The sequence below is a fragment of the Triturus cristatus genome, chromosome 6, assembly GCF_964204655.1.
Source record: "Triturus cristatus chromosome 6, aTriCri1.1, whole genome shotgun sequence".
Taxonomy (NCBI): domain Eukaryota; kingdom Metazoa; phylum Chordata; class Amphibia; order Caudata; family Salamandridae; genus Triturus; species Triturus cristatus.
Window position 1 is genome coordinate 890,782,507 of NC_140589.1, and position 13,210 is coordinate 890,795,716.

At 44.5% G+C, this 13,210-nt stretch overlaps 1 protein-coding gene across 1 annotated transcript in view; it reads left to right on the top strand.

The window, feature by feature from the left end:
- Positions 1-7,001: 7,001 nt before the first annotated feature.
- SLC35D3 (solute carrier family 35 member D3) overlaps positions 7,002-13,210 on the top strand; it is a 228,848-nt gene continuing 222,639 nt past the window's right edge. Inside the window, exon 1 of the mRNA XM_085611531.1 lies at positions 7,002-7,607. Coding sequence (XP_085467657.1) covers positions 7,172-7,607 — 436 coding nt within the window. The 5' untranslated portion in view covers positions 7,002-7,171. The remainder of the gene's footprint in view (positions 7,608-13,210) is intronic.

A 13,210-nucleotide genomic window follows, 5' to 3' on the forward strand; every position in this document is an offset into this window, starting at 1 on the left:
TGGCGACTGCCAGTAGGTGATATATATATATATATATATATATATATATATATATATATCATCAAGCTCCTGGTTGACACACGCAGTTTGGAAGGCACTCGAGCAGCTGCGTAAGGCTCAACCTGTTCCTTAAATCACTGGTACGGGCGGCATCCGCCTGCAAGCAGAAATAAATGCAAATCACTTTTTTGCCTGACGCGTTTCGTTTATTCACTTTTTCAAAGGCGGTACCATGATGAACACTCCCCCATCGCTTTTAATGTCTATTTCATGCCACGCCCAGATGGGCTGTCCGAATGGAACTGTGGTGATTGCTGGGAAATGGAGTGTTCGCTGATCATGGGGCAACTGCGCTGGATTGAGGACAGTAACGCTTGTGGGGGCTCATCCAGAGCTTAAAGAAATGTGCTTCCATCTGAGGATTAATTTTGGACACTCCATTTCCCAGCAATCACCACAGTTCCATTCGGACAGCCCATCTGGGCGTGGCAGATGAAATGGACGTTAAAAGCGATGGGGGAGTGTTCATCATGGTACTGCCTCTGAAGAAGTTAATTAACGAAACGCGTCAGGCAAAAAAGTGATTTGCATTTATTTCTGCTTGCAGGCGGATGCTGCCCGTACCAGTGATTTAAGGAACAGCCTTACGCAGCTGCTCGAGTGCCTTCCAAACTGCGTGTGTCAACCAGGAGCTTGATATATATATATATATATATATATATATATATATATATATATATATATATATATTACGGAGTTTTTCGTTTCAAGCGCTCCTGTGCGCCTCAAATCCAAAGGAGACCAGGAACAAACGAACGCTGACCCAGGATGCGGGTGAGAAATTTAATTTATTATCATTGGAACAGCAATGCCTGCATGACGCGTTTCAGCCTACGGAAGGCCTTGATCACATGACGCCTGAGGCTATGCAGGGGAAATTTAAAGTGCAAGTGCAAGGTATAACAAACTTGATTGGCTGACGCATAATTGGCGTGATAGACATGAAAAAAATACAATCAACGTTTTGAACATTTTTGTACAAGGCTATTCGTAATTCACTTTCTGTAAAATACATAAAAATTACAAAATACGCTCACCAATTGGTACCATAATCCTTAAAAAAAGAAGCACTGATATAAGGTGCAATCAAATTTAAAGGTACAAACCTCAGGACAGTGACAGTTTAAAGCAAGCTGTAAATGCTTTGTATGAAAAAAACTGGACACCTGCTTGTGCAACAATGCAGTCTGCCGTGCAAAAGACGCAATGTGTGCAAATAAAACCCAAGTGGGTAAATCCTAATTATATACATAATCAATGGGCATATACGATATAAATAACCATCCTCAATGTACAATATCCTGTCTACATCAGAGCGCCAATCAAGATAGTGCAAGTATACAGTGTGCACAAGTATTGTGCTAAATTAAAATCAATCTTAAAGAACTATAAGGTGTTGTTACAAAATCTATCATTCTTATTGTATACTAAAAAAGTTATGGAGGCTATACATCAATGGAATCGTTTTTGGAATCTTTAAAACTTAAGGAAAAGGTTGATGAGAAAATGGTAAAATTATAGACATGTGAAAAAGTCTTCGCTAGCATTAAGACCCGCAGGGGTCTTAGAGTCCAATTCTAGAATATAGCGGGTTTCTAGCGCTCGTAGACGAGCCTCACGATTGCCACCTCGTCTCAGCGGGGGCACAGAATCGATGACAAAAAACCTAAGGAGTTCACTTTTGTTATTGTGACACTCCTTAAAGTGGCGTGCAACAGGATATGCGGGATCACTGCCATCAATGGCCCGTATGTGCTGGAGTATCCGCTTGTGAACCTGCAACTTGGTACTACCAACATATTGCAGGCCACACGGACACTCCAACACATACACCGCAAAGTCAGTTCTGCAAGAAAGGAATTTGTTTATGGGGCGAGGAATGTCACAGAACGGAATACAATATTCCATTTTGTTAGCCCCATGTCTGCACGCTTTACAACTGGAACAGCGTTTGAAGCCCTTACAAGTTTGCAGCCATGTTCTAGTTACTGAATTTTCAGGACTGGATTTAACTAGCGCATCCTTCAACGACCGAGCTTTTCTGAATGTAATGACCGGACTAGCTGACATCAGATCCCCAATGACAGGGTCATTACAGACAAGGCTCCAATTTTTCTTAAATACTTTGCGTAGAGCCTGATGTTGACGATTATAGGTCACAATTAATCTGATCGGTTGGTTAGTAGGTGAGCTCGTATCGATGGGTATAGACTTTTTTATGGGTATAGACTTTTTTAATGCCTCACTCCGTGGGATGCGATTGGCTTTTTGAATTGCATTGTCAACCATCGTAACAGTGTAGCCCCTTTGCAACAAACGTGCTTTACTTGCTTGTTGAGCAATAACACATTCTGAATCAGTGCTGCAAATCCGCCTTATACGCAACATCTCCCCATAGGGTATGCTGCGTATAAGATGGGCCGGATGATGACTTGAGGCATGTAACACTGTGTTACCCGCAGTGGGCTTCCTAAATAGTCGCGTTAGCAACTGATCATTGCCTGCCACGATCTCCACATCTAGGAAGCACACCGACTCCTGGCTTATGTTGGATGTAAAGTACAGGTTGAGAGTGTTGATATTGAGTACACTAATGAAATCAAGAGCTGCCTGTTTGGTACCCCGCCATATCAAAAAGATGTCATCGATATAGCGGAGCCATACGGTTACATGTCTGGAAAATGTGTCATGGTGTTGACCAAAAAGGACCTGCTCCTCCCAGCAGCCCATATGCAAACAGGCATAGCTGGGAGAAAAACAGGCCCCCATGGCTACACCCCTGACCTGTTGGAAATATTGATTTCCAAACATGAAGAAATTATTGTTCAAGCAAAATGAAATCATATCAAGTAACATCTTATTGTGATTGGCTAACATGATGGGTCTATTCCCTAGATAGTGTGCAATAGCTTTCAAGCCATCAGAGTGATGTATACTTGTATACAACGCTGATACATCAAGTGTAATCAACCAACACATAGAGTCCCAAGGAGTGTCTGCGATCTTTCTTAGAAAATCACCTGTATCCTGCACAAATGAAGGTAGGGTTTGAACATGCTCCTGCAAGAAATTATCAATATACACAGATGTATTCTCCAATAAACCCCCACAGGCTGAGATGATAGGCCTGCCAGGAGGCTTAACGGGATCCTTGTGCACTTTGGGGATGAAATAAATCACCGGAGTGACTGGATACTCATTTTTGAGGTACTTGAATTCATCCTGACTCAAAAGTCCGGTACTTCTCCAAGCAACCAAACGTGCATAGAAGTCATTCTGTGCTTTCCTCATTGTTGCTGCCTCACACCTTTTATAACACAAGGGATCATTCAGTTGGCTAAAGGCTTCATCTAGATAGAGTTGACGAGGCCACAATACCACATTACCGCCTTTGTCTGATTGGCGGACAACGATGTTGTTGTTTGCCTGTAGTTTTTTGACCAACTGAACATACCAAGTGTTCTGAGCGGTGTATTGCCTTTTTTCCCGAAGCGTGGATGCATACAATTTTTTCATACCAGCTACAGATAATTCATGAAAGATGTCTAGATTGTCATGCAGCATTAGATGAGAAAACGTAGATTTTTTGATATATATATATATATCCACACAAAGCTTCTCCATTGATGCAGCCTCCGACCACAGCAGGGCGGCTTCGTCGGACAGGAATGGAGAATCCTGTCAAAATATCCACAACCCATTTCTAAACAGAAATGTGACGACTCCAGGTAGGATGGATAAAAAACCTTTATTTCAACTTCGAGGCAGGCTGGAAGTCCATTCCGAGCACTCGCCCTTAGCTCCTAACGCGTTTCAGCTTCCCTTTCAGCCTTGATCACAGGAGGGCAGTTGCATAAAACTAGTACAAGGATCGCGTGCTTATGTAGCTCATCAGACCATCCTATTGGCGAAGGATTGACCATTCAAGTGTCTGTATTTAAATGCACACAAATTCAAATTCGAAGAAATGGTTTCCTTCAACTGCTAACTGAAAGTTCAAAAAAGCAGTCAAATTCAGCTCATGTGAACGTGTGTAAAGTAAAAAGTGCACTGGACTTGCCTTCTGCATTTCAGTCTCGAGGGTATGTTTAAAAATCCTTCCAAACCAGCAGGCAAAGTGGAATACTCTGCTTACATCCCTTCCCTGACTTTCCTTGACAATTTCATCTGGGCACAGCCCGTTTTGTTTTGTAGAAGAGGTCAGGCGGGTCGGGCTCCACATCCATAAATCCACACAAAGCTTCTCCATTAATGCAGCCTCCGACCACAGAAGGGCGGCTTCGTCAGACAGGAATGGAGAATCCTGTCAAAATATCCACATCCCATTTCTAAACAGAAATGTGACGACTCCAGGTAGGATGGATAAAAAACTTTATTTCAACTTCGAAGCAGGCTGGCAGTCCATTCCGAGCACTCGCCCTTAGCTCCTTACGCGTTTCAGCTTCCCTTTCAGCCTTGATCACAGGAGGGCAGTTGCATAAAACTAGTACAGGGATCACGTGCTTATGTAGCTCATCATATATGCTACACATTGGCATTCACTACTATGTGGTCAAATGCGAGAGTTTCCATGGGACAATTGTTTTTGTTTCACTAATAACTTTGGTGCCGCGTGATGACTCTTCATGAAAACTTTCCAGAAAACCCACCTTGGGTCCTTTCTGGAATGTTTTGGGGTTAGCTATTATGCAGGGTCCAAGTAAAAGGGGTTCCCAAAACCCTTTTTCCCTAACACAGTTTGCTTACGTAAAACTATACAACGATACTTCTAAAACATTCAAAAAGAATTACACTAAATTTGGCAGAAAGCTAGATGTTTGCTCGGAAAGTGTGATATTTGTAAGTTGTTGAAAATCTGTTCAGTCTTTTAGACAAAGTAAGATTTAAAAAATAGAGCTATTTAGTGTTGCGGGACAATTGTGAGACTCCTGCGTGTGTACCATGAACAAAATGACAAAAAAAGCATTTTGATTGACTGGGCCCCCGGTACCAGGACCAATCCTGCGGGACCAAGAGCTGTGATTGGCTGGCTGCAACATGTGGAGAAATGTTTTGGCTGCCATTAAAGGACTCCGGGATTCAGTCCCCAAGTTCTGAAAAATAAATCAAAAACTCGCAGAATGGAGCAGGGTGGGAATAACCTGCCCCCCCTAGACCTTCTGGGGGTGGGGTCCCATATTTTTTGCTGTTCATCATGATACCATGGGACTCACTCTGGAGCCAGCACAGCCTCTCTGTGGCCCTTCAGGACTCCCACGCAAGCCCCATTTACTCCTGCAGGACCGATTAAAGAATGGTGGGTTGTCGTCTGTGCACAGTGTGGTTGGTGGCCCGAGGGGTGGAGGCGGGTTGGACAGGCTAGACGCTGCAGCTAACCACTTGTTGTTCATGGCTGAAGGTCATGAGCAGCAGGAGGTTGCCACAGACGTACTGTAATAGGATATTATTTACGTTACAAAAAATTGAAATTCAACAAAAAAAAAAAATCAACAGTTGAAGTGGGGTTATATTTAGGTCTTCTAATAGTAAATATCTAAACCATACCAACAGTGACATTCACCAGTTATAGGTAGTGTAAGTTGCACAGCTATGATGAACTGCAGGGACCACATATATTCATCACTAATGACGTCTGAAATCTATGGTGGTGCAAACTATAGTTATGTCATTTACGTACAACTAAATTTTTCCATAATGTTTGCTGCATGATTTACCTGGCAAACGTTTTTAAGGCTTGGCTTATGCGTGGGCTCTTGAGTGCCAGCGCTAAGCCTTGGCTCTGCTGTCCCTGTTCAATTGTTGGCTCAACCACCTCTACTTAACACAATCTCAATATTTTAGACTGGCAGAGGGATCTGCCTACCACTTTGACCAGTGCTTTAAATGGAAAAATAGAATTATCGGTGCTCTCTATTTAGAGTACCTGTTTGCTCCTGAGAAGTGACAGAACTCTGCTATTAAATGTATTGCAGCAGCGCATAGAAGTGCAGGTACTGTCCGTTTCAAATTAAAGAGGTGCAGGTACTCAGTGCCAGACAACACCTGCCCATTTGAAGCTAACTTTCTTGCAGAAGATACGGTTTGCTTTCGCTGACCTGATGAGTCCCCTTTTCCAGCAGATTACTGACAGGAACAAGGATAGTGGGGGTGCGTGCGCCCCCTCCCCCGTCGATGACACGCCTCACTAAAGCAACAATTCAAAATTTTGCTATAATCTGGGTTAAAAACATCCTTTCAATCCAGTGCTTGAAATTGAAAATATAAGTGCGTTTCTGGGAAGTTCCGGTAATCTCCTCGCAGTATCTATTGAGAAGTGCAGGTACTCTCCCTCTGAAAATAAAAAAGTTCCGGCATTTAGTCCCGGCCAGTACCGGCCCATACATTTCCGTGTGTTTGACTGTATGCAGCAGGAGTCAGAGCGTAAAAGAAAACGCCTGGACCCATCATTGTAAAACGCGTCATGCCTCTCCCCTCCTCATATAAAATTCCTCACTGTCGCACACAAGTATATACGTCTACAAATAATCGGAATACGCCACTGTGTGCGATCTACCCACACCTACCCCCTTCCAAAAAAACACATGAAACGCAATGACTCAACGCCGGTGCAATGGAGACATAATGGCAGACGCAATCAAACAAGTCATCACCATCATTAAGTAAATGGAAAGTGCTCCTCTCGGGTACCCGAAGCCGCCCTCGTCAGCAGTCCAAGTGGCGCAGACGGGGGGGAGGGGGGGGGGCAAGATGTGGGAGGGGCTGTTGTTATGGACTCTACGGACAGGGTGGCCTTTTTCCTGGTATTGATCTGCGAAATCCCGTTCCCTGTACTTTTATTTCCTGCAGCTCCCTCCCCTTCGCCCCCACCATGGCGTTTGCCGGGGACTTTATCAGTTGCCGCTGCCGCAGGGTGTCGGCTGGAGAGAGCTGTGCGCCGGCGAGCCCGTGGACTTGCGTCTTTCCTGCGCGATGAGGCGCACAGGTGGCTGCGGAGGGCTGAAGGGGCCCGGGACGTTCTGAGAGGAAAGTTTCCGCGCGGCGCCACCTGATCCCAGAGAGTGCAAGGGCAGCGCGGAAGCGGACTGGTCCACCTGGGCAGCAGCAGGGAGCGATGGCGGTGTGCAAGGGACGCCTGCTGGGCATCTCGGTGGCCGTAGCCCACGGCGTCTTCTCGGGTTCGCTGAACATCCTAGTCAAAGTGCTGATCAGCCACTATGGCTTCTCCTACCTGACCCTGCTGCAGTGTCTAATGAGCTCGTCCACGGCCCTGCTGCTGGAGCTGCTGCGCCGCCTGGGGCTGGCGGCAGTGCCACCCCTGGACCTGGGCCTGGCGCGCACCTTCGCAGGGGTCACTGTGCTGTCCACCATGCAGTCCACGCTGACCCTGTGGGCGCTGCGCGGCCTCAGCCTGCCCATGTACGTCATGTTCAAGCGCTGCCTGCCCCTGGTCACCCTGCTCATCGGAGTGGTGGTGCTGCGGAGCGGCATGCCCTCCGTAGGGGTGATACTGGCTGTGCTCATCACCACCGGCGGGGCCGCTCTGGCAGGTAGGCCACACCTCCACACTAGCACTTTGCTATATGGATTGTATGATGTATTAACAGGAGTAAATTGGGCTGTAACGACAATCTTGTTACTGATGACAGGTCTCCTAGTTCTTTGCTTGCTGGGCCCCATGGTCCATTCTCAGCACCCCTAAACAGAGAGCTTAAGGTGTGCCCGAAATGAAACAGAGAAGGCAGCCTGTGCTGCCAGTTAAGTCTGGACAGATCTAAGCGGAGTTTCGCTTTAGTGAAGATGGCGGCCGAAGACAGTAATTGGCGGGCCACTATGTTCCAAAAAAGTGTGAAAAACTGAGATAGGCAATGCTGCGCATTTTCCTGTTCAAATGTTTTATTTGCAATTTGAAATTATAAAACAACTTTCAAAAAACAAACCATAAAGTCTTGTAACACTGTAAATCGTACATAGCAAAATGAGTATCAACATAACACTAATTCGAGCGTTTGCGCAAAACAACTCTTATTGATGAAAAACAATAATGGTATACAAACCTGAATAGCTCTGGAGAGTGGCCAATATTAAAAGCAGTCATTTGTTCAAGATTCAGGTGATTCAATTCACGTCCAGGTGGACTAGATTGGTTTTCTTACCTCCTTTCTTTAGACCCGAAGATGGGGTTGCTAATTTGAACCACGTTATGAGTCTTTGATTTGATGTGTAATCCAGATGACCAAGGGGCACAGTGTGCTGGCTTGGCTGATTGCAGGTAGCATTGTATTGTGATGAGTAAATTGATCTGCGCCGGTCATGCATTCTTTACCTACACCAGGCAGGTCTGTTTTACCTACATCAGGCAGGTCTGTTTTACCTACGTCAGTTAGGTCTGATCTACAGTGGGAATCGTATTGTACTTTTATTCTCAGGAGATTTTCAGGTGTGATGAACTTCTGCTGTTTTCTTTATAGGCACGTGCCTTCCGGTATTTAGAGGAAATGCCTTTCTTTCCTAAACAGGCACAGGTATCCGTAAGCAGGAGGTATCCTGTCACAACTCCCAGAACACATGCAGACTTTGGTTCTCAATGCTGGATTACAGTGGCAGTTGGTGGCAAATCACATCGGAGGGGCGCAAAAAATATACACATAAAAAATGCACATAATAATATACACAATAAACAATAATATAAATATGCACATTAAAAAAATCACTTACCTTACACCAGTGGTGGCTGGCAGGGGACAGAGGTGGCGAGGCAGGGTGGGTAAATATTTATTTGAAAACAAACTTACCTTTAAAACGGCCGCCGTCTTGCTGCTTCTCTTCTAGATGACGTACGAACCAGGAAGCAGCCAGGCCTCCATAGCCAATCACAACAATGCAATGCAGTGTTGTGATATGGTCTGAGCGGGGTGGTTCGGCACACAGACGGGAACTGGGGGGCCTTTGCATGCACCTCACCAGTTTGTGCATTACAGCCTGGTGGGGAACATGCAAAATGTGCATGACTATTTGGCTGGCCAAGCAGTTATGCGCACATGGAGTGTGCAAACCACTTCTACTCCTGTGACCTCAGCCCCGCCCCAACCGAGCCCTGTAGCAAAGAAAAATAAAACGATAATAACAAGATTATTGTCATTTTCTATTTCTTTTTTCCTGCTCTGCGAGTAGTGGGGGAACAGTCATCCACCTTAGCGGAGGAGACGTCCCTGCCTTACACTACAGCTCGATGTTCTGCAGCATGTCCTCGGCTCGCAAAGCCAACTCTCTCATCCAATCAAGAGGCTGTTCTCATGCTGTTAAGCAGCATGAGCGAAGTGTCTTGATTGACTGGAGTGGGCATGCTCTGACATCGTCTTGTTTGGCTGGAGTGGGTATACTCTGTGCTCCTAAGGGCATTGTAGGCCTGTGCCTGCTCTCCAACCCAATTGTCCAAGACAGCCGGGATCGAGAGGTTTGAATTGCGCATGTCCGTTTGGCTGTAGCAAAGTATGCGCACTTCAAACTTAAGTAGCCATTCCTCACTCCTGCCAATCATTGGCAGAATTGATGCACTGGCCCTGCCCTGCTCTTGCACTCCATTTGCTGGCAGAGAGCCAAAAATAAAATGGTAATAAAATCATTTTATTAAAATTTTATATTTCACGCTTTCTGCACAGCAGTTATAGGGGATACACTCCTCCGCTCCCATGGAGGAACCATCACTGCTGGATTATTACTGTGAGAAATCTACTTTGATGTTAGCTCCTTTGATTGCGGTGTAGTGCTCTTCAGAGCTCAGTTTTGTTTTGGGCTCTGGGGCCTGTTCCTTTGGTGTCCTCAGTAGGGTAGGTGTTGTAGCCCACTCTTAGAAGCCTCTGGAATTTCCTTCTGTAGCTGACTATTAAAGTGTGTGTAGGGGGCGTGGGCACCGTCAGTTCCTAATATGTGAAGTAATAAGTGCCAAGGCCCAAGATATTTCCATAGAGGCCACTGCATTGTACACCACCTACGGTCCCTGCCAGTGCTGCCAAACTCCAGTACTAACAACACCTACTTAACATTACAGTGTTATTATATGACAATTTGTAGTAGACTGGGTGACCCAGAGCTGTCAGGATGATCTGAGTACCCCAGTGTTACTATTTGTTTTGATTGTTTATTGAATTTTTAAACTTTGCTTATGCACTTTTAAAAAAAATAGACTGACAGTGTCATCATGTGGTGGACTGTTATAAATATGTGTTAGTGTTACAAAATACGTCTTGGTGCAGAGCACCGCAACACAGGCACAAATTAAGCACTGGGTGCCCTGTTCTATCCCTACCGCGTTCTTTGTGAAACCTGTTGCATTAGAACGGTGGACAGACCTAACCCCAGGGCAGTGGTAATGTGGCATCTGCAGAGGGAAGGATTTTAACAGAGCAAGCCTGGTTTTGCCATTCGCTACCCATTGAGCAAAGGATTACTTGTGATCATAGTTAATCATAATTCTTGCTACTACCTTTGATAAAGATACTCGTCTGTCACTAGGAACCCAACAAACAACTGTATAACAAGACCACATTGACAGACATATTTGCGTAACAGTGCAGTATTCCTCCCCTCATTATTTCTTACCAACCAGGGTCCTGACAACATCAGAACAGATCATACTTAATTCTAAGGATATGGCTGAGCATTGTTTGGATGTGTTTTTGCTTCTGGATACCTTTCTTATCAATCTTATCTGTGTCATCGAAACCTTGATAAAAATGGCTGTGACCCTCCTCTGCTAAAGCAATTCAATTTGAACACAGTTTCCTTAATCAGCATTGTCCAATAGTGGCGAAAGCAAACGCTCTCTAGTCATGTTACCAGAACCTCTTGTTTATCCCCATCTCACTGAGGCTCTGGCCGCAAGTGGCATGTTTTCTGCTGCACTATTATGCGTCTTTGTAGTGGTGTACATACCACAAGGCCATGGCAACATTGATGGTTATTTATGTCCCCTCATTGCTCGCTGTTTGAGTTAGAGCTCAATCCCATGATGAATCATCTATTCCTGCTAGCACCACAGTCCCTTAAAGACAGTGCTTAATGTGTACTGGTGTCTCTTGGTACTCGGCACCTGCACTTATTCTAAACACTGGACCTTCTTTATCAGAATCTACCACACAGTGGTGCTGTCTGCTCCTTTTTCAGTAGAGTGGTATATAAAAATAAATGTGCTTTAAAAATATTACAGACATAGTACTTCAAGGATATCCATTCAACTTGGGAAGACCTGGAATTGTCCAAAATGTTACATTTATATGAGCATGGTGATTAGAAAGGTGATGCTGCACTGGCATGCAGCAGCAGTAGAATGAGCTCCGTGTGGTGCCAGAAGCAGTGGCTCCTGAAAAAATACCCTGGGCCATGCCACTTATTTTTTCCCAAACTAAGCACTGCTTTAAGATACTCTAGAAACTTTGGGCCCACAGCAATTTGTGGGTCTTCGCACCACTTGTCAGGTGATGGTATTTTCACCAGGGTATGCCCAGACGTGGGTCCCTTGCTCACTTTGCCACTAGATTCAAGCTAGCCTGGCTGATGAGGGGTGATACCCTGAAACCGGTCCTAAGATGCTTGTTTCTGGTCCAGGGAGGATCTGGCTTGGCAGTTCAGGGTGGACTGTTCCTATGGGGAGCGGGGTCAAGACTGATTTGAATATGGCTGGGTCCAAACTGAGGCGGCGTGGTGAGCAAAAGAACGATGGATTAAACCTAGATCTGTGACCGGGGGTGAGTGTTTGAAAAGTTTCAGCACTTAGTCAATCATCTTGTTGTGTTGCTATTTTCATCAACTAGAACAGCATTAATTGATCTTGAAGATTCTCGTTCTTGGTTTGACCATTGCCACTTTAGATGCCATAAATATCCTCAATCCATTAATGTCTGCTTCTTTATAGAATTTGCAAAAAATCACTGGCAAAAACTTTAAGTCCTCTCCTTTTATCCACCTCCACTTGAGGGCGGACACTAAAATCCAGGAAAACTATGACATAAATTGTGCCTGTCTTAAGTTTAGTGTACAATTAAGTTGAATCCCTAAAAATGTGATGAGCCAGGCTACCTGGAGAGAAAATGTAGTAAACTGTGCTTTCCCAATTTCCAGAAATCATAGCAAAACACAAAATAATTTTCTTACAATTCCTTAATGAACAACCACAATAATGATATTATGTTGGAAGAAGTGGCAATAATTGCAATAACAGTGGGGAACCTTTCCGTATCGCAGAACAACTCAACAATCAACCGTTTAATGACTAGAAGGGGTGGTACCAGAATATCATCGGACATAAATATCATGTATGATATATAATACTCAAAAATATCGCCCCAGTAGAGTTGACATTATACATTTTTCACCCAATTGGCTGATATTTTTGGAAATTATATTTAGGGCACAAAATGTATGTTGGATGATGTTTCAAACATGATATTTTGACATACAGTGACTCAATGGGTCTGAGCCTTTTGCTGAACTCTGTTTGTGGGTGGCTACCAATTCTTAGAGGAAAGTTTATGGCACCTGAGCCACCATCGCCCTTTAACAAACTGACTCCTTACTTCAGATTTACGACACCGGGGTTTCTGGAGATCATTTGAATTCTACATTGTCTACCTTGCACTACTCACCATTAAAATGATAGCCTCTCTTCTACAAGATACCTCTTATGCTCTTCTGACTGTCCCACAGACCCAAGAAATAGCTCCCTTGTATAAGGTTTGGCTCATGATCTGTTTGCTTTTCATAGAAAATTGTTTCTTTGGGACTAATTTAGAATCATGCAGATGGGTTACCCCTTCACAAAATTGGTCGATATTCTTTATGCCTTATTATAAGTGCCATATAATATAATATGGCATAATGCACTTGTAAGAAGGTGGATGGGCTTTTTGTCACATTTGTGACAGAGTAACCCATCCACCAACCTCTAAACCAGGAGGTAGATTTGTATTAAGTGTATTTGTGTTGTACTTGTCGCATTTGTAGAGCACATTAGACCAAAAGGCATCAAAGCGCTAATAACAGAAGAGAACAATGTGAACAGTGATGCCCCGAAGCAGGCAAAGACCCTCTAAAACACCACCCTGACTGAAGTCTATTCTGCAAAAAGCCAGATTTTAACTTGCACCGAAAGAAC